Source organism: Eretmochelys imbricata, chromosome 1, assembly GCF_965152235.1.
Source record: "Eretmochelys imbricata isolate rEreImb1 chromosome 1, rEreImb1.hap1, whole genome shotgun sequence".
In the NCBI taxonomy this organism is placed as follows: Eukaryota; Metazoa; Chordata; order Testudines; family Cheloniidae; genus Eretmochelys; species Eretmochelys imbricata.
Genome location: NC_135572.1, coordinates 100,272,245 through 100,294,954, shown reverse-complemented (window position 1 = coordinate 100,294,954; position 22,710 = coordinate 100,272,245). Strand labels below are relative to the sequence as shown.

The 22,710-nt window shown below is 42.0% G+C and overlaps 1 protein-coding gene across 1 annotated transcript in view; it reads left to right on the top strand.

Annotated features, from left to right (window-relative positions):
* The first annotated feature begins 636 nt into the window (after positions 1 to 636).
* The window catches only part of SLC15A1 (solute carrier family 15 member 1), a 58,422-nt gene continuing 36,348 nt past the window's right edge, over positions 637 to 22,710 (top strand). Inside the window, exons 1-2 of the mRNA XM_077807103.1 lie at positions 637 to 890; positions 4,004 to 4,095. Coding sequence (XP_077663229.1) covers positions 637 to 890; positions 4,004 to 4,095 — 346 coding nt within the window. The remainder of the gene's footprint in view (positions 891 to 4,003; positions 4,096 to 22,710) is intronic.

The following is a 22,710-nucleotide window of genomic DNA, read 5'->3' as shown; positions in this document are numbered from 1 at the left end:
AGTGCCCTGTTAAGATGATGCAGTAAGACTACCTCCCCAAACAGCATTGAGTCCTGGTCGTCCTACTGAAGTCGATGCCTTGCGTGACTAGACACCACGTGACTTATGTCAACCTTAACAACCCTCCAGCAGCTGTCCCACAATGCTCAACAGTGACAGCTCTGGTCACAGTTGTCAACAAAACTGCCCAGAGGTCCTGGATACTGGAAGCCACCTCCCCGTAAAAAAATCCCTGAATATTTTTAAAATGCCTTTTCCGGATTGCCCCCTTGGCAAGCACACCTAGCAGTTCTCCCTTGTATGCAACTGCCCAGCTAACCATGCTGGCCTCACGCACTAAACATGCTCCTGCCTGGAGCAGACTGGAGGTATTGGATCTCTTGGGCCTGTGGGGAGAAGAGGTCGTGCAGGCACAGCTACAGACCAGGCAGAGAAATGTGGGCGTCGATGAAAAGATTGCACAGAGAATGCAGGCAAAAGGGCATGATGGGGATCAGCAGCAGGGCTGCTTGAAAGTGAAGGAACTTCAGCAGGCATATCAGAAGGCCATGGAAGGCAACAACTGATATGATGCTGAGTCACAGACCTGCTGCTTTTACAAGGAGCAGCTGCATGTTGGAGACCCCACAGACCACCATGGATACCTCAAAGGAGCCTGAGACAGAGATCCCTGCTGTGAACAGCAAGGATGAAGAGGAGGAGGAGGGGAAAGATGCAGCACCAGAGGTCCAGCTATGCTGTTTGAGACTCTGCTGCAGTCTAGCCAGCCCTGTCAGCCGAGCACAGATGAAGGAAAAGGAACCTCAGGTTAAGTCTGTGTATGCATTTTTCCCTACAATGTTTAAAAGTAAAGATGGCACCCAGCCCATCCTCAAGTTAATAAAACACAGGTATTGACTTTTCATTTTTTTACTCTTATGAGAAGAGATAACAGAACAACAAACAGAGATAGAATCAGCATCTGCTTGAAAACATTGGTGAGGTAAGCAGACAAATGAAAGTTCAAGTCTGGTGTCATTTTCAGAATGTAGGGGACAAGGAATGATTGGACAGGAAAGAAGAGTGGCTGAATCACAAGGAATCTTTTCTTAATACCTTTGGTCAGCTGTTAACCTAGAACCTACAGCACACATTAAAGTCCCTACCCATGTTGATGCTGACATTTCTGCATATTTAGCATAGTCCATGACTAGAGCTCCTAGGCACTACGATAATAGAAATACTAATAATCTCCCTAAGGTTCACTGGACCTAAGCCATCAGATAGCCCCCTATTCCTTCTCCTTAATCTACTGCTGACCCTCAACATACTGAGGGAGCTGTTGGGTCTTCTGTTCCTCATCCGACTGCTATAGAGGGGAAGAGAGGTTAACCCAAATGCAGGTCCCAGTCCAGGGCTCCAGACTCCAGATCTGAACCCTCCCCCTGGTCTCCCAACAGTTATTCCTGTGTTCTATGGCTCCTCGGTACATCGGTTCCTTTCAGGGAACAGTACCAGGGTTTCTGTGCACAATAACACTGATTGGATGAAGAGAGAGGAGATTTGGATTTCACTAACAATGTAATCTTAAATTGACAATGAATATGCTATTGCTGCGCTGAATGAATAAAAGTACCAATGGCAGAATACATTGCTATTCAGAATCAGAGTACCTTTGAGCCAGGGGCAGTTTAGGTGCCCAGAAAGCCAGATGAATTCCATCAGACATAGATTAGCTCACAGCTTCTCCCATGGGTTCAGTCTGAATTCCACTGTCTTATTGTTTTTGCCCTGAGAATACTCTTCTGAATGTCCTAATTCATCAAGTTGAAATCTAGTCGTTTTCACAATATGAGTTAACATAAGTTGCTTCAGACACTTATACCTGCCCTGGTTCTTTCCCTGTTGCTAGGTGAAAGGCTCACCCAAACAGGGGGAAATTAGTATATTTTGTCTTTTAAACTGTTATTACAGTAATATGAAAACTGAACATGCCCTAGATTATGCATACCTGAGTCTCATAACAAATACATCATGGAACTTCAGTCTGGATATAAAAATATTACAAGATAATGCACTGTGGGGCATTACACCATATACCATAAGCAAACTACTAGATAAATACTACCCTCCTGTAAAACTATTTGACAGTATAATCCAACCCATTCCACTATCTGAAAGTAAAATGAGTGGGGGGCGAGGGGGTTACCCAATAGGCACTCCAGCAACAATGGTTACAGATCAGAAGTGGATTGATTCCCACTACTAACCAACAGACGGAAAAACCCATTCAATTTCTAATTCCATCTCAGCCAAAATAGCAAACACTCCCTCCATTGCAAAAAAGCTCTCTCTCTCTGTATCCCAAAACATCTTTGTAGACATGGGGAGCATATGCAGAGTTGCAATTCATTCCTGCCCATTGCTTGTTCCTCCATGAAGCCCAGCCTCGTCATGTCCCTGCATACAACATCCTGACATCTAGTTGGTGGTTGGCCTCTAAGTCCGATGGACTGACGTTGAGGATCAAAAATTAAATCCATTCTCTGGATTCAACAACTGTAAATAACAGAGAACTATATCCAAAACCAAAACATGCTCAAGATTGTAAATTGACACCTAAAACACCCATCTTTGAGCCACTGGGGGAACAAATGAAAAACAGCAACAAGTTATATTTTCTACAGATCCCTAGAACAAAACTTTCACACTAGCAGCCTATCTAACTGTGAAAACAAAGCCAGACTCTCACTAAATACAAAACCTGTGACTGAAGCCAAGAGGTGAAAAAGGGAATGCACAAACTACAGTCCAAAGTCAGTGACAAAATGACTGTAAAATCACTATGACAGAGAAGAGGTTGAGAAAGAGAAACAGTTTCTACTCCAGTGTCCAAAATACAAGGGAATGTGAGAATTTCCTCATATTATCAGAAATTATAAAATGTTTTTCACGAAAAACTGATGCAGAAAAACTGCCTAATTATAGGAGAAAAACAAGAGCAAGCAAAGATAGCAGCAAGCTACACACCAATCTGCTACTAAATCAGGAATGAAAAATGGATACAGGATAAAACCACATAGTCTGGAGTCTCATCTCTGGCAGATTTCACCTATCTCTGACAGAGACCTGCATGGGTCTGTCTTTTTCCCCATTGGCAAGCCTTATATCTTATCATGCTAATAAAGTACCATTGAAGTGAAAATGATCATACATAAAACAAGTTCAAATCAAATAAACAAACTGGGGGGAAGGGGCGAATCTCTAACATTTCAGTTTTGGTGATCTTGGGTGGTACTTGTAAAGAAAAGTAGGTGAAACATTTTTGGATTTTTTTAAGTTGATTGTGTCCGATTAATTTAGCCTATTGCTGCTTGTTTATAAACTATAAACAGTGGCTTACCTTGCTTTATGTTGTTCCTTTTTATGGGATCCCTGAGAAACAAATGTCACTTCATATTTCTAAGTAATATTACAGTTGCAGTCTTCATTGTTTACCATTGTGGGTGTGTAAAGAATTGTGCAGAATGCATTAAAAATATATACATGACTAAAGGAGTGAATAATTTAGGAGTTTTTAGATTTTTCATTTTATACTGCACTTGTGACAATGTTTTCAATAATCTTAATCCACACAAACAGCCACCACATTTCTAAGTCAAGAATCTACATAGCAAGGTGCCTTACAATTTTGCATTTTTGTCAGGAAGAAGTACCCTAGTAGGATCCTTTATAAAGGATGACAATTTTTGAGGCAATGACAGAATAACAATATGAACCACATGAAAAATCAAATATCTGACATTCATTCAAGCAATAGCTTTTTGGGGAACCTCCAATGTACCTCCAGTGAACTGAAGTGCTTACATACCAGAGAGGTTTGGGGTATATACTCCCTAACCTCCATACCAAGGTTCAGGGCTGGTACCATATTAGTCTAAGTTGTTTGCAATAACACCATGATGAAAATTCTGAGAGAAAACTTCCTGGCTCATTTGAAAATACATTTCCATTTCTTTTTCAGATTCAGTGCTGTTGAAATTGAAATGGTCTGCTTTGTGCCTTTGTTTCTTAAAGAGAAACTCCAAGAAGATACTTGTGGCCAGATTCGCAGCTGTGTGAAGTAATGTAGCTCTGCTGAAGGCAAAAGAGCTATGCTGCCTCACACAAGTTAAAGTTCTAGAGCTTGGTGGCATTATACGTGCACACCACAACTATTTCCCTAATTTATTTGCCAGTGCCTCACATTCTTTAACAATTCATTTATTTATTGGAGCATATAAACCACCAATTTCCATTATAAGCATGCTAGTCAGACTTGATGGGTGGCACACATTTCATGTGATATTCATACGTTCCTGCACAATCAGAGAAGTCTGGGAGAAAGGAGGAAAACAGAGTTGTTCACACAATACCCTTTAATCCAGGGAAAGGTGTGATGAGCTATGAGACAAGAGCCCATGACTTCTAATTCCAGCTCTTCTCCTGACAACTCTTAATGTTTTGCTATACATCACAACTATTAAGAATCCCTTAGGGGAGATATAATTATGATTCACCCATTTTAGAGCCAGAGATCCCAGGTTCAGCCCCTGCAGATGACCCAGACATAAGTGTCGTTACACTTGGCAATTTTGTCTCTAGCCACTACCATACTCTGTTCCCAGGGTTATGGAGAGAACACTGGAATCCTGGTACCCAACATTCTAGTGCTAATTCACAAATAGTTGTGTAATTCAGTGGTACTGTATGTGTTTTCTCCGTTTATGCAATCGTCCTCATAGAGACTAACAACATATCTTCCCCCATCTTCACTCTTATAGCTGCAATTGAAGAGGTTTGTGCTGTGAATATGAAGGTTGAGAATTCAAACCCATATATGTTAATATGAGGTCCCTGGGATAATTGTTAAGGCTGTTGATTAATTGCAGTTAACTCATGTGATTAACTCAAAAAAAATTAATCACGATTTAAAAAAATTAACCATGATTAATCAGAGTTTTAATCGCACTGTTAAACAATAAAATACCAATTGAAATGTATTAAATATTTTTGGATGTTTTTCTACATTTTCAAATATATTGATTTCAATTACAACACAGAATGCAAAGTATACAGTGCTCACTTTATATTATTTTTATTACAAATATTTGCACTGTAAAAATGATAAAAGAAATAGTATTTTTCAATTCACCTCATACAAGTACTGTTGTGCAATCTCTTTATTGTGAAAGTGCAATTTACAAATGTAGATTTTTTTTTGTTACATAACGACACTCAAAAACAAGAAAAGTAAAACTTTAGTGCCTACAAGTCCACTCAATCCTACTTCTTGTTCAGCCAATTGCTAAGACAACAAGTTTGTTTACATTCACGGGAAATAACGCTGCCCACTTCTTAATTACAATATCACCTGAAAGTGAGAACAGGCGTTCGCCTGGCACTTTTGTAGCCGGCATTGCAGGATATTTACATGCCAGCTATGCTAAACATTTGTATGTCGCTTCAAGCTTTGGCCACCTTTCCAGAGGACATGCTTCCATGTTGATGACACTTGTTAAAAAAATAATGCATTAATTAAATTTGTAACTGAACTCCTGAACAATTGTATGTCTCTTGCTCTGTGTTTTACCCTCATTCTGCCATATATTTCATGTTATAGGAGTCTCGGATGATGATGCAGCATGTTGTTCATTTTAAGAACACTTTCATATGAGTGACCTACAGCTGACAGGCTCTGTAGAACACTAGCAGTGCAACAGTCCAATACAGAAACTACAGAACCCAAACCACCAAAAAAGAAAATCAACCTTCTGCTGGTGACATCTGACTCAGATAATGAAAATGAACATGTTGGGCTGCACTGCTTTGGATCGTTATCGAGCAGAATCCGTCATCAGCATGGACACATCCTCTGGAATTGTGGTTGAAGTACAAAGGGACATATGAATCTTTAGCACATCTGGCATGTAAATGGCTACAACAGTGCCATGAGAATGCCTGTTCTCACTTTCAGGTGACATTGTAAACAAGAAGCGGGCAACATTGTCTCCTGCACATCTAAACAAACTTTTTTGTCTGAGCAACTGGCTGAACAAGAAGTAGGCCTGAGCGGACTTGTAGGCTCTAAAGTTTGACATTGTTTTATTTTTGAATACAGGGTTGTTTTTGTGCATAATTCTACACTTCTAAGTTCAACTTTCATGATAAAGAGATTGCACTACAGTACTTGTATTATGTGAATTGAAAAATACTATTTCTTTTATTTTTACAGTGCCAATATTTATAATAAAATATAAATATAAAGTGAGCACTGTATACTTTGTATTCTGTGTTGAAATTGAAATAAATATGTTTGAAAATGTGGAAAACATCCAAAAATATTTAATACATGGTATTCTATTATTAACAGCGTGATTATTTGTGCAATTAATTTTTTTAATCATTCGATTAATCATGATTAATTTTTTTAATTGCATAACTGTTAAAATGATTTTATATTGCAAAACATTGTATTTTAAATATGTTTTATTGTTATATTTGAAGTATTTTCATTTTGGTTACTGATAGCTGTCCTTTTTAAGAACAGGCTATGATATTTATTATTGGGTTTGTCTGAAGGAGACTGAGCAGTATGAGGGAGACTTTGCTCATTACACCAGAGACAAGAGGACTCTACCTGTGCAAGTTCAAAAAAGGTCAGAATTTGATTAATAAAAGTGACTTTCCAGAAAGTGAGTCTCATTCTCCAGGGTGTAACATTAGTACTTATTGGGTTCCTTAGGACAACATTGCTAATGTTCTACAGGGCCTGTCAGCTGTAGGTCACCCATATGAATCCAGATTAAGTCAACAGGAATTAAAAATCCCATCTAATGAATGTTAGTTGACCTCTATATGAAATGAGTGGGTCTTAGCTCTAGCTCCCACAAATGCACCACCACACTTTGTGCTAATTGGAAGACTTTACCAGAGAGGCCAGGAACATCATGAGCCTTAGAGACCAAATGGCCCATTAGAAGAAATTCCCTCCATATCAAGGTTGAGGAACACTGGCATGAAAGTATGTATGGGAAGCTTGCCCTGTTGCTGCCCTGTGAATAAAAGCAATGGTTTCGTTCACCAGGCCTGCACAAACACTATATCCACACAATATTTTTTGAAGACGGAGTGTATGTGTAGTGAGGACACATTCGCCTGGCTCCCTCTTGTGGCCAGAGGTGTTTCCATGTCGCTATCTCATCGGGGCCTACAGAAGTGGCCTATAGTTTTTCTCAGGGTAATCATCAGCCCTCCCCTGAAACTGGATCAGTAGCCCAAAGTAATTCAAAGTAGTCCTCAGTGTCCTAAACACAATGTCCATCATTGCAACCCCACAGTTCATACACAACTCCAATGCTCCTGTTGACCATGGAGCCTTGGCTTAAAGAGCCAGTACACCCTGTTACCATATGGTTATATATAACTTAGTTGAAGCTATGCAAATGAGCTTCTTAAACAATTTACATAAAGTGACACACATGGGGCTACATAAAACTTGGCTGCTACGGCTAGTCTATATTGCATTAAATAAAGCTCAAGGCAGATTCCACTTTGCTATTTTATGCTATTTGCTGCAATAGCGCCCTTTTTAATAACTATGCAAGCTAACTCCCACTGGCTCTGGTAACCTTGTGTATGTCTTGCAAAGAACAAAATGCAAACTAATTTTATGGTAGTGGATGACCATAGAAGAGTCCATTGTATCTTCTTTTCTAGTTGTAGTAAAATAATGTTCCCACTCTTTGCTGAATGCATCAGTTGTACTAGAAAGGGTGTCCATTATGTGTAAGGCTTTGTTGGACAAATCACTTAATTTCTCTCTTCTGCTGTTTCCTATCTGTAAAATGGTGACAATAACACTTGTGAGGATAAATCCATAAATGCGTGGGGGTGGAGGCTGTTCAGTTATTGCAGTGATGGGGGCCATAGAAATACTTGTATAGATATCCATCATCACTGCCTATAATGGGATTAGCTCACTGTCCAAATCAGCTATTTAAACAAATATCCTTTCTCTTACAGCACAGCAATAGTGATTTGTCAAACCAGCTATTGCTTACAAAGATAAAAATTAGAAAAGAATCCAGGAAACCACAAGCATTCCCCTACCTCTGTTTGTTCTCAGAACTTACATCAGACCTTGTAAGTGCACCTTACCAATTTACCCCACTCCTTGCCTTGACATCTACAGACCTGGTGTTTTCTCTGTGCTTATTACTGTCAGTTTTTAATCTAAAATGCTAAGTCATAAAACAACTACAGAATCTTTTAAAAAAAATTGAACATATTCTAAAATTATAAGTGAAAACATTACTAACATTACTATCCTCATTTCCTGTAATATTCTTGGATTTATACTGGGACTGACTTGGTCCACCTTAAAATGAGTCAGTCCTTGAACAATAATTAGCATATTAAAAAAAAAACACTTTACAGATTAACCCCCTCCTCTCTGAAATGTTAAAGTCCCTTCCTGTGATGAGACATGAAAACAGAGAACAATCTTACTGACTTTAATAAATGTTAAAACTGAGTGATATTTTATGGCACCTAATTTAATGACAAACTGAAGTAACCCATCAGTGAAAATTTCCACCCTGCAGCTGAACATGCTGTTTGTGCCAGGATATCATTTTAGAGAGAACTAACTTGTAACTAAAACCTACAGAGTCTTTTACAAAAATCACATACTGTACCTTCTAACAGTTTGTAACCACAAAGAGTAATTCATACTTCAATCTTGAAACCTAATGTTGTCCAAAGTAATTACATCAAATCTTTCCAATCTCATGTTGGTTCTGAGTTCCATGGGATTCTGCTTCTCTTTGGTGCTAGCATTCAAAAGTCCTCTCCCAACCTGGGGAGTCATTTCAGAAAAATCTGAGGGGTGAGGAGGCCAAAGATGTGATAGCACCTCCCCACTGAGTCCGTGGCTGCTTGGGGGTGGGGTGGTTAAGAGGTTGGTCCCATTCTGGAGGGAGGCAGGGAGTTGGCATGCCAGCTAGGGGTAGGGAGAAGTGATGGGCCAGGAAGGGGGGTGTCTAACCGATGGTCGGACCCCTGGTAGGGATTGGGGCCTGGCTCAATTCACTCCATCCCAGGCCACCACTGCTGCTTCATGTCTGGCTTGTGGGACCAAGGGAGTGATCCTGTCCACACAACGAGTAGGAGTCCTGGCACAGCCCAGGCTGCCCCACAGGCCTAGGGAAGACACTGTAGTGCCAGCAGGCAAACAGCTATGAAAATTCAGGGGTAGGGAGAGCAACTTCCTCCTCCGACACACACCTTATAGCAAATGACACCCTACTCACAACCTTGAAAATGCCCTGCTTTTCTTGGTGTCAGGGTCAAGGCAGGACAAAGTAAAGTTGCTTCCGCAATTTTTTTTAATTGAAAACTACTTTTAACAGTATTGGTACACAGTACACCTCTTCGATTGTGTTAAAGGAGCCAAAGTGGGAAATGTAAATCCTTTTAGACCATATTCTGCTCTCACTGAAACTGACATAAATACAAATTAACTTAGCTCCACAGATGTCAATAGAATTACTCCACAGCTACACCAGCGTAACTGAGAGCACAATTTGATCCATTGTCTGTATAAATCCTACAGCTGTAAGGATCCCATGAAAAAGGGAGTTCTCGGTGTTCAAAGATATCATGAACAGCAGCCCAATACTCTTAAATTATTAACCAAAAATTGATTTCACCCAACTCCCACTTTCATTTTCCATAGTTACCTAGCACTTTCAGAAACAAATATCTGAGGAGCTATTGATTTCTTTGCTTTTCCATAAATTGTATCTAAGCAGATGAACCTGGGGTTCCGTACTTCCTATTCTAGTGTGCTTAGAGCCTGATAGAAAATAGCTGCAATTATTACTCACCCTTGTTCACATGGAAGAGTAAGTGGCCATATCTAATGGCTGGAGAGAAATTGCATTCCTGATTGCATGCTATTTTTTCTTTAATTTCTCAGAAATGGTACATGATAAATTATTTCTGTATGTGGTTGAGCCTTTAGAGGCTTGGGCATCTCACTTAGTTGGTTGCTTGTTTTGCTGGCTTAGTCAACAAGGCCATGTTAGAAAGAAGTCCTGTATATTTTGTTTTCAGTCCACATGTTGCATGAAGCTGTGTCACTTGAAGTGCTCGTGCGTTCTGGCTGCTTTAGATGTTGAAGGAGCCATGTACTGCTCAAATTCTCAGGACTATATTAAATTAGTTTGGGTTTTTATTTTTGAATGCTTTTTCCAGGGGTGCATGATATAAACGTCCCATCACTATGCATTCATTCTTTGAGTCTTAATCTGCAAAGTTTTATAAAATGGGTTTGTAAGAGCCCTAGACTGATTGCTTAGGTCATTCAAATGACCATGTGGGTAATTAACATTATGACAGAGTTCAGAGTTTCCTTTCAAGTAGGTTACCGCCACACAAACACATGGAGCAATCCATCAGAACCAGTTGAATTAAATCAAGGGTGGGCCTGTACATTGTAGCTCTATACTGTAGCTCACAGTAGCACTCGTAATACCGAGGTGCATTCTGTAGTTATTGCAGCTTGCAACATACAAATACTCTGTTGATCCAAGTGGCTTGAGACGTGTAATCATCACAGGCTGAATCACCATATTAAAAATGACTGCAGTCTCCTTACTTTATGCTAATTGGGAGTAGCCTTTAGGCTCTTGGCAAGTTGCCTTTGACTGAATAGCTCGCAAGAAACAAACAACTTATTCAAAAGTCAAATAAGAATTATTAAATCCATTCTGCATGAGGGGAAGGTGTGTGTGTCATGCAGAGTCCATAAACCCCACTAGGGTGCAGCCCCACCATGCAGGCCTTCCTAGCCTCAAATGGCAGTTGCCTCCTCCTTCATGAAAATCTAGCACAACATAATCTCTCAATGGTTCTGTTTCTGTAATCCTTCTAAACACCTTCAGAGTTTAAGGGCCAGGGTAGTCATATGCTGCTTCCCCAGCCTGCTCCCGATGCTAGCACTACTGTTCAGTGGCTTAGCTCTTGCTAGCAACTTAAGCACATGGTTATTTTTTTAAATATCCTTATCTTCTAGGGCCATGTCTATACATTAGTTGTATTTGGCTTTGCAGGGCACATCAGGATATCATATATTTCTATACTAATCTCAACATTCCCACAGAATTACGTTGATTTGCTTCCCTTAAAACTAACTAGCAGTTTATAGACGAGGCTATAGAAGCAGCAGTAACTCACAATCACAAAAATTGTATCTATAGATATGTCATCATTAGAGACCACAAGCATCAGCAGCCACAAACATATTTTCATTATTCTTCAGCTCAATACTCAAAGACATTAGCTCAATGCAAACTCCATAGCTATTTTTGAGTGCCAGGAAACTAAAGTAGTTGCAAGTGAGTTAATGTTTTTTTGCACATCTTTCATAAGAACAACATAAGACCAGTCTTATTGGGTCTGACCAATAGCCCAGTATCCTGTCTTCTGACAATGGCCAGGCCAGGTGCTTCAGAGGGAATGAACAAAACAGGCAATCATATCCCCTGTTGTCCACTCCCAGCTTCTGGAGGTCAGAGGCTAGGGACACCCAGAGCATGGGGTTGTGTCCCTGACTATCTTGGTTAATAGCCATTGATGGACCTATCATCCATGAACTTACCTAATTCGTTTTTTAACCCTGGTATAGATTTGGCCTTCACAACATTCCCTTTCACTGTGATCCACATTGCATTGTGTGAAGAAGTACTTATATTCTTAATTGACACTATTCATTTTTCAACTGAGAAAAGGGTTAATTTTTTTTAAATGGCCATGATTTTCAAAAGTGACTACTACTTTGGACACCTCAGTTTTTGGGTGGCCATACTGAGACACCTTAAAGAGGCCTGATTTTCAGAGGTTGTGTGATCAGCATTTTTTGAAAATCAAGCCTGTTTCAAGTGTCTCATATTGGGTACCCCTAAATTGAGGCAACCAATCTTGGCCATATATGCCTAATATCAGAGGAAACAGTACAGAAGTGAAATAGTTAACACTTGGGAAAGAGGAGAAGGTTGGGAAAAACAAAACAAAACAAAAAACATCATTATCAATCTCTGGTGCCAGTTTACCCAGGATAAATTAATACTAGGACAAAAAGAACATATCTCTACCTTCCTAGCCTGAGGTCTCTAACTATGGCCAGATTGTGATACCCTTACTATTTTTAGTAGTATCTTACACCACAAGTAACTCCACTGAAGTAAAAAGTGCTACTCGTGAAGTATAGTTGTGGTACTATTCTGTGGAATTAAGGTTATTGCAGACTGGCCGTTAGTTTTCATATTTCACTATTCAAATGTCACGGTTTAAGCTTTAAAAAGTGAACATAGATGCTGGAAGAGAAAGATAGAAAGATTGTGACCAACTGTCTCAGCACTTTCAGATTGAGTTATGCTAATTAAAAGTTAGCTAAGTCAAAAGGACAAAATCAAAAGCAGGTAGAGCAATAACTTTTTAAAAGATAAGACTAACCAAAAGAATATTCAGAAGTGAATGTGTCTCTGTTGTCAAACTAAAGCATAATCTACTCAAATACACATTTTATATTTTCTAGTTCCAATTTCAAAACTGACCAGGTTGTTGGCACAGGAACTGTTTGCATTTTCTAACCAGGACTGAGCCCCAACATAGTCCCAGTGATCAGTCAACAAGCCTAGTACAAAGAAATGTATGTCGTTGAATGTGTGTGTGTGTGCATGTGTGTGCATGCGTGTATGTGTGTTGTGCATGTACATACGTACATTTGACATCAAACTTCCCATAAATTAAAAAGAATGACTACTTACAGGCTCCCATGTTTGTACGTCCTTTTGTCTGCCAACTCTCCCCTTTTTTCTTATTTTCTTGCCAATTTTTTTCAGTGTCTACATTTTCACTCAGACAAATTTTTGGTTTGTACCATAAAAAAGGTTTAGAGAGTTTTTATCTGCCACCCTAAAATTGTTCCTCTCTCACGTTTCTTCAAGATTTTATTTTGCTTGCAATGTTATTGTAGCCATGTTGGTCCCAGGATATGAGAGAGACAAGGTGGGTGAGGTAATATCTTTTATTGGACCAACCTCTGTTGGTGGAAGAGACCAGCATTCAAGCTACACAGAGCCATTGTTTACATATAGAAATAGGTCTGACTTTTTCCAGACCTGAAGAGCTCTGTGTAGCTAGAAAGTTTGTCTCTTCCACCAGCGGAAATTGGTCCAGTATAAGATATTACCTCACCCACTTTGTCTCACTCAAATGATGTTTTGTAATTCTGCTTCCTCCCTCCTTCTCTTTCTCTCACATGATTATTTTTTCACTTTTGAATCCCTCACTTCACTGTTAGTCCCTCTTCCTTTATCTGTCTCCCCATCTCTATCTGGTTCCCTTTTCACATACACCCGCCTCATCTCTCTTCCTTTCTTCTTGTTCTGTGGCAATATTTCTCCAACCCCTCAACTGCACCAACAGTTCAACCTTTCCACTGCTCTATCCATTTCTCCCTCCTATCCATTATTTCTCCCCATTCCCCACACCCAGCTTTCTATCCCCCCTCATTCCCTCTCTGTAGTCTCTCACATTGCCCCTTGATTTGTGTATCCATGTCCCCCCATCTCTCTCATTACTGCTAGGGCTTCTTTTCATTCCTCCTCTTCCTCTAAGGGTCTTTCCCCCACTCCCAACCCTGGGGGTCATTCTCTACCCTTAAAAATATTCGCTTAACCTAACCTTAAGAAGGCCCTAATGTCTGCTCCAGTCTTCTGTGCTTCCCATTTCCCTTCAGCTGAAGGGACAGAATAAGGGACACTCTCAAAGCTTTACCTCTTCCCTCAGCGTTTCCACACTGGTCTGGTGCAGAGTCCTGCCCCCGGCCCTGAGGCTCAGAGTGACTCCTCCCGCCTGGCTCGCTGTTGTGGAGAGACACTGCTTGTACCTCTGCCGCTCCTGCCCAGGTCCTTGGGTAGGGCTTGGCGTCCGGCCAAGGAGAACACTTTTAAAGAAAAGCCCTCGCCGTCGCCTCCTTCCCATACCGCACAGGACTTTCCCAGTCAGGAGAGCAGCCGCAGCAGCGCGGGAGCCCCAATGGGTAGGTGGTGGGGGCGGGAGCTCCACAGAACTGGGAGATGAGGAAGGTTGCTGGGGCAGGTGGGCTGGAGGCTCTGCGGGGAATTAGGATGGAGGGTTATGGGGCAGAAAGAGCCAAAGTCATCCTTGGTGTAGCCCCTACGGACTGGAGTGGGGGCTTTGGGAGGCATTCTGCAGGTTAGTGGCCGTTGCAGGTCTCTGCTCTTGGGGGTGTCGGGCTGGGGAGGCGCAGGGGCTATAGAGCTCTGCTTTTGGAGAGGGGGTGCCGGGTTGGGGAGGCGCAGGGGCTATAGAGCGCTGCTCTTGGAGCGGGGGTGTCGGGTTTGGGGAGGCGCAGGGGCTATAGAGCGCTGCTCTTGAGGCGGGGGTGTCGGGTTTGGGGAGGCGCAGGGGCGATAGAGCGCTGCTCTTGGAGCGGGGGTGCCGGGTTGGGGAGACGCAGGGGCTATAGAGCGCTGCTCTTGAGGCGGGGGTGTCGGGTTTGGGGAGGCGCAGGGGCTATAGAGCGCTGCTCTTGGAGCGGGGGTGTCGGGTTGGGGAGGCGCAGGGGCCATAGAGCGCTGCTCTTGAGGCGGGGGTGTCGGGTTTGGGGAGGCGCAGGGGATATAGAGCGCTGCTCTTGGAGCGGGGGTGCCGGGTTTGGGGAGGCGCAGGGGCTATAGAGCGCTGCACTTGGAGAGGGGGTGTCAGGTTTGGGGAGGCGCAGGGGTTATAGAGCGCTGCACTTGGAGAGGGGGTGTCAGGTTTGGGGAGGCGCAGGGGTTATAGAGCGCTGCACTTGGAGAGGGGGTGTCAGGTTTGGGGAGGCGCAGGGGCTATAGAGCGCTGCACTTGGAGAGGGGGTGTCGGGTTTGGGGAGGCGCAGGGGCTATAGAGCGCTGCTCTTGGAGCGGGGGTGTCGGGTTGGGGAGGCGCAGGGGCGATAGAGCGCTGCTCTTGGAGCGGGGGTGTCGGGTTGGGGAGGCGAAGGGGCGATAGAGCGCTGCTCTTGGAGCGGGGGTGTCGGGTTGGGGAGGCGCAGGGGCGATAGAGCGCTGCTCTTGGAGCGGGGGTGCCGGGTTGGGGAGACGCAGGGGTTATAGAGCGCTGCACTTGGAGATGGGGTGTCAGGTTTGGGGAGGCGCAGGGGCTATAGAGCGCTGCACTTGGAGAGGGGGTGTCGGGTTTGGGGAGGCGCAGGGGCTATAGAGCGCTGCTCTTGGAGCGGGGGTGTCGGGTTGGGGAGGCGCAGGGGCGATAGAGCGCTGCTCTTGGGGGATCAGGTTTCTGCTTGGGGATCTGTAGTTGCTCTTCCTCCTCCTCTCTGGGCTTGTTCTCCGCCAGCAGCGTCCGACTGGTCAAGCAGTTTATTCTTGTGTGACCCCACTTTGTGACTCCAGTGCCGGCCCCCACACCGCGTGGCGGGGTGCCCCTGGGAGCCGCACGTGAGCTGCTGTAACACAGCGGTGGCCGGGCTGCTCAGGGAACCAGAGCGCGCCCTGGCAAGGTACCGCCCTAGCCTTTGCTTCACCTGCTGCTTTCAGGCAGCCAGCAGGGAGGCGGGGTGGTGCTCGGACACCCACTGAGGAAAGCGGGCGAGAGCCCAGGCCAGGCGCTAGTTATTCCAGCCGGGTGGGGATGGAGCAGCCTGGCCTGCTGCTCTCGGTCCTGCCCACGCCAGGTCTTTCGGGTCACAGGGCCACCAGTGATGCAACTCCAAGGTGCCCGCCTTCGGATTCCTGCGGGCGATGCAGGAGGGCCCAGGGCTTTACATAAGCGCAAGGCTGGGTAGAGTCATAGGACTGGAAGGGACCTCAAGAGGTCATCCAGTCCGGTCCCCTGCCCTCATGGCAGTGAGTAATAATAGGGCGCGTGTGTGCCTGGCTGCAGCCAGGGAAAGGCAGACTGAAATTTGACTAAAGAGGAAATCCCTTGGGGCCGCTGTTCGCTCAGTGCTTGTGGCGGGACTGGGGCACAGTCAGCTTTTGCAAGAAGGCTCCTTGCTTCATCGCTCTCCCCTACTTTGTTTGGTCCGCTGGAAGCTCCTGAGGCTGGGCGTGCGGAAAGCTGTGGAGGAAACCCAGCCAGCGCTGCTTGGTACTCCGGGGCACCGGCCTCCCACTGAAGGGCCTAGAGGGAGCTCTGTAGGGTGTGGTGGGGGTGGAGTGGAACTCGCCGAAACTGGGGACCTTGTCTCAATGCAAGAGTAGCTGCTCCTCTTAATATAGTGGCTAAGCTTTCATACCTTGACCAGTCCCTTTCAGAACTAATACAACACAATCAGCAGGAAAAAAATCATAACAAAATAAAATAAGTGGCAAAGAAATTGAATAAAGAAGTTAATTAAAAATCTCAGCCAACCTATACTGTGTAAATCAGAGAGGGAAATTTTCTGGGGAAATATACTGATGATTTCTTTTTGCTTTTACGATCGAGGCCAGAGCATCCCCGGTGCATCATCTACAATTGGGTGTGTTACTTGTACAAAACTACTAAAATAATCCGGAATCTGACCAATCCTTCCCCTCCCCAAGGTTTATGTGTTAGGGCTGTGGCTCTTTAATGCAACCGATTGTGTTTAGGTAGTGTAATATGGTAGTAATTTCAGAATGGTTGATGATTTTGCATGTTAATGTATTGCAAAGTTTGGCGCCAATAGGGAAAATGAAAGGACACCGTTTTATTAATTTTTACATAATTTAGATAATTCCTTACAATAATATACATCAACAACTGCTATAGCAATCCTTAGATAGGTATTAGGATGAAAAATCCCATTTTTGTTCTTAATTAAAATTACCTATTGTCTGGCTAAATTAGAATTAATCGCCAAAAAAGAGAAATATTATTCACCTTGACCCAGTCACCTATTAGCTGCATCTGGATCTGAAAAAGATTTCCCAAAAGAAAAGGGTCTTCAGAGAAACATGAAGTTTAAATACCCCAAATGTACAAATTATATTGAAATTTGACTAAAGAATAAGCACTCCTAAACCAGTAATATTAAACTGATCTAATTGTAATTCTGATTATTATTATTTTTTTTTTTACCATTTACTTAGCATTGAAAGCTATAGACACAATACTGCAGATTGCAGGTTCCTTTGCCATAAGCCCCTTCTTTCACATGCTCATAACTTTCTGAAAACTTCACCTTTTCAGATGAACTTTCTTTGTCTGATGTTGACTAAAGGTAGTTTTCTAAAGACAACTTGAGCAAAATATTTTCAGGCATTGTTTAGGTGAGCTTTAAAAAACAAGCAAGCAAAAAACCCGTTTCATATAAAAAACACATATAAATGTAAAGACACATGAATGTTGAATCTTGGCATGTAAATAGTGCTAAATGGGCACTTTATTAGATTTGGGGAAAAAATTAACAAAGTTTGAAAATTAAGTACTGAGCTTTCACAGTGGGAAATCTCATTAAGCCTAGAGGTAGTTTCCTTTAGAAGAAGAGCACTGTGTTTGCATGTATAATTCAAGCAGTAAGTGTTTTTTCATAAAAAGTTATTTATCTGCTGTCTCTTAACCTGAAAGTTCCTGCACCCATATACCGCCCACCCACCCCCAACCCCCGACCCCAATGTTGTGTTTGTGTGGTCATTAGATCACACATTCAGTTCAGATTTCTCAGGCTTCCAGGTTTTGCAACTCAAAATGCATTTGGGCCTCCAGACTTCAGGAAATTTAAATAAAGGATTGGGGAGCAGTTCCTAGGAAGCAAGTCATTAATCTGATCACCTCACCTTTCTGACCCTAGTAGGGAAAGGAGTAGTCATTATGCCTTTTGGCCCCCAGCCCTGCTGAGTGAGGGCATCAAGTCTACCTTGCACATGTATTATTGGAACAATTGAAAGTGTGCTCTTTTGTCTACAATATGAAAATTACCCATAATTTTGTAGACAAACCGTATTCATCTCTGTTATAGAAATCAGTTGAACACAAACTGAACACAATTTCTCCTTGGCTACAAAACTAGGAAATTTAAATTAAAAAAAAGAGATTACATTAAGGTTTTATAGTCCAAATTTCAAAAAGGTTCACACAGCACTGCTAACTCCCACCTTATATTTATGTGGTACTATTTCTGTTTTTCTTGCTAAATTGGTATGCTGTACCACAAAACATTTGCTGTGGGATGTGCTACATGCCTGAGTTAATATTTGTTTAAAAACCTTAACTTTCCTTGACTTTTATGTAATCAGTGCAATCTTAATGTTGTACTAGCAGTTTTTTATTTACAGAAAAAAAAATTCAAATCAGGGTCCTCTGCCCCAGCAGTTGTGTATCCAATAGGTGTTTCATAGTCAACAAAAACCTACTTTTCCCTATCTAAATTGATTAATACTTTAGGGGGGGGAATTATTGTCACCTCATCTAAATCAAATAAATTTAAATTTTCAGTAATTTCAAAGATTTTCTTCTGAGAAGAGTTGCCCATTTCAAATTTGGGATCGTGTGATCACTTTGCTCCAAATACCTTCCTTTCTTCCTTGATATATTTTCACTAAGAATTTGTCTTGGCCCTAGATATGTTTAAGAGTTACCGTAAGAGTGTAGGGACATGACATCTGTTTCTGATTTGAGTTTTTAATCGTTGGCCCAGAGATTCTAGAAACTTTGCACATTTCTAAAGCAGGACCTAACTTTTTCTTGGGATTGGTCTCATTTAGCCAGAGTACAATGGTCACATTAATGCTAATAGGAGTTGGAATTTTCGTGCTTTCCACCAGCCTGGTATTGAATGGTATTGAATGTTAAATGGATACTCCAAGCAGATGCTTGGATGGTGTGCTTTTCTCAAAGGATTAACCCATCTGTAAATAACCAATTCAGACAGATTCAGTGCTTAACTAGAAGATTAAAGATATTTCATGTCTTTTTGCTTTAAACAGGTATTATTTGTCTAATATGTTAAAAATATTTTGGCAATGATGAGGTGAAAGTAGTATAGATTGCTCTTTGGGAAATATTCCGTTGCAGTGAAAATAAGTTAGTCATGCAGTTCATTCTGCAGAAAATGTGGGAAAAAATTATAGCCACATTGCCATTAAAATAATACATTCCTTTAGCATATTTTACAAGACAGAATCAAGGATGATGATACAAACTGGAAATACTTTCTGGCCTCTTTGGGTCTGACCTTACTGAAAAAATGCCCAATGAAGGGAAAATTTTAAATAGTTAATGAACTTCTTCACACCAAAAGCCAGAGAATCCCTCACCCTGAAAGTAATACTCTGTGCCAGATGAACTGTCATTCATGTCCCCAACAGACAGTTCTGGAAAAGATGGATACACAGTCAGTTTAATGGAAGTTAGTCTTAAAAACAAGTTAAAGTAAACATTTTTAAAGTCAAGGACAGTGAGGGCTCCATAAAACAAAAACTGATGCCACCAACACATAAAGTGATTTTTTTTAAAGTGCTGAGCTGCCATTGAAGTCAATGGGACTGCTGGGTGCTGCTCAACACTTTGGAAAATCAGGCCAATTATTTAGGTACCTAAATATGGACTTAGTAGCAGAATGTTAGGCTCTCATTTTGAAAATCTTTGCTCTCGTGTATTCAAGAACTTGATCAGCTTCCCTGGTGAAGGAGAGTGAATCCCTGAGACTTAGTTTAGAAATGGTCAAGAAGTAAGTCAGAGCCATAAACATTAGTGTTGACTGATTTCCAGAGGTACCACCATGGCCCAGGAAATTCTGCCAGTTTATCTCATGGAGTTTTCCTAATAGCCTTCCCTCAAATGAGAAGGCTTAGGGACTCCACAGGGGATGCAAGGATGGTAGCCTTTCAGGCTTGCAACTCCCTAGAATCTATAAAGACGGGAATCCCCGTATGGTTCCATAGCAGTAGTCACAGAGAAGACTCAGCAGCCTTATGCTGTCTCTAGCAGAGTGGTCAGCAGACAAAAAGGCCATGGAGAGTGAATTACTGGTCCTGTGCTCCATCCCCACCTTGCATCCACTGGTTATATACTAGAATTATTTTACCTTTTACGCTTTTGAATTTGAAAGCTAAGGCCTCCTTTCAGTGCCTGTAGAATTCAAAGAGCTACACTTCTTTTATTGTTCTTTTTTCTTCCAATTTAGGTCAAAATATCACAAACATAAATACATATGTTTAAAAGAATAATAATTGCTGGAGATATGGTATAGCAAATAACACAATGCTGCAGGTGTTCTGGAAACATCAACATGTAAAAATATTCAGGGATAATATTATGGACAGACGTAATCTTTAGCATGGATACCTTGATATCCACTTATGTTTCTCTCTGTTTGAATTGCATAAGCGACATTTTTGTTAATTTCAGATATAGCAAGTAAGGGTATGTATCCTGAAAGTATCATTAAAACAGCTTTTGGTATAGTTTATACTATAAGAATACAGTAAAAAGAAAAGGAATACTTGTGGCACCTTAGAGACTAACAAATTTATTTGAGCATAAGCTTTTGTGAGCTACAGCTCACTTCATCGGATGCATTCAGTGGAAAATACAGTGGGGAGATTTATATACACAGAGAACATGAAACAATGGGTGTTACCATACACACTGTAAGAAGAGTGATCAGGTAAGGTGAGCTATTACCAGTGGGGGGGGGACCTTTTGTAGTGATAATCAAGGTGGGCTATTTCCAGCAGTTGACAAGAACATCTGAGGAACAGCAGGGTGGGGGTGGGGGGTGGAATAAACGTGGGGAAGTAGTTTTACTTTGTGTAATGACCCATCCACTCCCAGTCTTTATTCAAGCCTAAGTTAATTGTATCCAATGTAGCGCAAGTAGAGTAGGGGCATTAGGGGACAAGAGTTGGACACAAATAAGACACAAATGGACACAAATCAGATGTCAAGAATTGTAACATTCAAAAACCACTCTGAGAACACTTCAATCTCTCTGGTCACTCAATTGCAGACCTAAAAGTGGCAATTCTTCAACAAAAAAATTTCAAAAACAGACTCCAATGAGAGACTGCTGAATTGGAATTAATTTGCAAACTGGATACAATTAACTTAGGCTTGAATAAAGACTGGGAGTGGATGGGTCATTACACAAAGCTAAAACTATTTCCCCATGTTTATTCCATCCCCCTCTGCCCCCGCCCTGCTGTTCCTCAGACATTCTTGTCAACTTCTGGAAATGGCCCACCTTGATTATCACTACAAAAGGTTCCCCCCCCACCCCGCCCCTCTCCTGCTGGTAATAACTCACCTTACCTGATCACTCTCCTTACAGTGTGTATGGTAACACCCATTGTTTCATGTTCTCTGTGTATATAAATCTCCCCACTGTATTTTCCACTGAATGCTCACGAAAGCTTATGCTCAAATAAATTCGTTAGTCTCTAAGGTGCCACAAGTCCTCCTTTTCTTTTTGCGGATACAGACTACCACGCTGCTACTCTGAAACCTAAGAACACTATATCTCTAATCCCCAAATAAAACTTTTCATTTGAAATAAACAGTTTACTGTTGTAGACTTAAAACTATTAGCCTATAAATATTTACATTTAATAATTCGGATACACCATTTGCAGCGCATACACTCAACTTCATCCTTTTCTCCTGTTTTTGTTTTTTTTAAACTTTCAGCTATTCCTTGTGTTCTGAAATGTATTCTCATATAGATTTTCATTTTCTTCCCATTTTACTGTGTCAAATCTTTAAATTGTTATCTGCTAACAGCTTGAAATGTGTACGTGCTAGGCGTGAGATTCCTCAGTACATTCAGATGCACACGCACTTCGGAGCTTGTGTGGCTGTTTGTTTATTCTGTGTATCTTCTAGACCAGGGGTTCTCAAAGTTCATTGCACCACTGCCCCCTTCTGACAACAAAAATTACTTCATGACCCCAGGAGGGGGGAACCAAAGCCTGAGCCCACCCAAGCCCCACCACTCTGGGCAGGGGGGGCCAAAACTGAAGATCAAGGACTTCAGCCCCAGGTAGGGGGCCTGCAACCTGAGCCCTGCTGCCAAGGGCTGAAGCCCTCAGGTTTTTGCTTCTGCCCTGGGCAGTGGGACTCAGGCTTTGGCCCTGAGCCCCAGCAAGTCTAAGCCAGCCCTGGTAACCCCATTCAAAGGGGGTCCCGACTCACATTGGGGTCCCGACCCACAGTCTGAGAAGCGCTGTTCTAGACCAGCAGTTCTCAACCTACAGCTCATGGGCCACTTGTGGCCCAATCAGCACACAGCTACGGCCCATGTGATATCCTCAGGGCCATGTAGGTAGTATATATATTGTGTGGATGAGGCCCACATAACACAGAGAGAGCTGCATATGCGGCCCACAATGGTAAATAAGTTGAGAACCACTGTTCTAGACTAATATATAGCCTTACTTCAATAGGCAGCTTTGCATATACACACAGACTAATGTATTATCACAATACATATATCTCATGCAGTGTATTTTATTTTCCTAATAAAACAAGTTATTTTTATATATTTGAATGATATAAAAGTTGAGTGAAAATTAAAAAAATGAATACTTTTTGTAAAACCTGGGAATTTTTCAGTAAAAATTGATTTTGAACTGAAAGCAAGGGGCTTAAGTATCCAGCACAGTTGTTCTCAGTACGCTGTGTACATGTGTATGC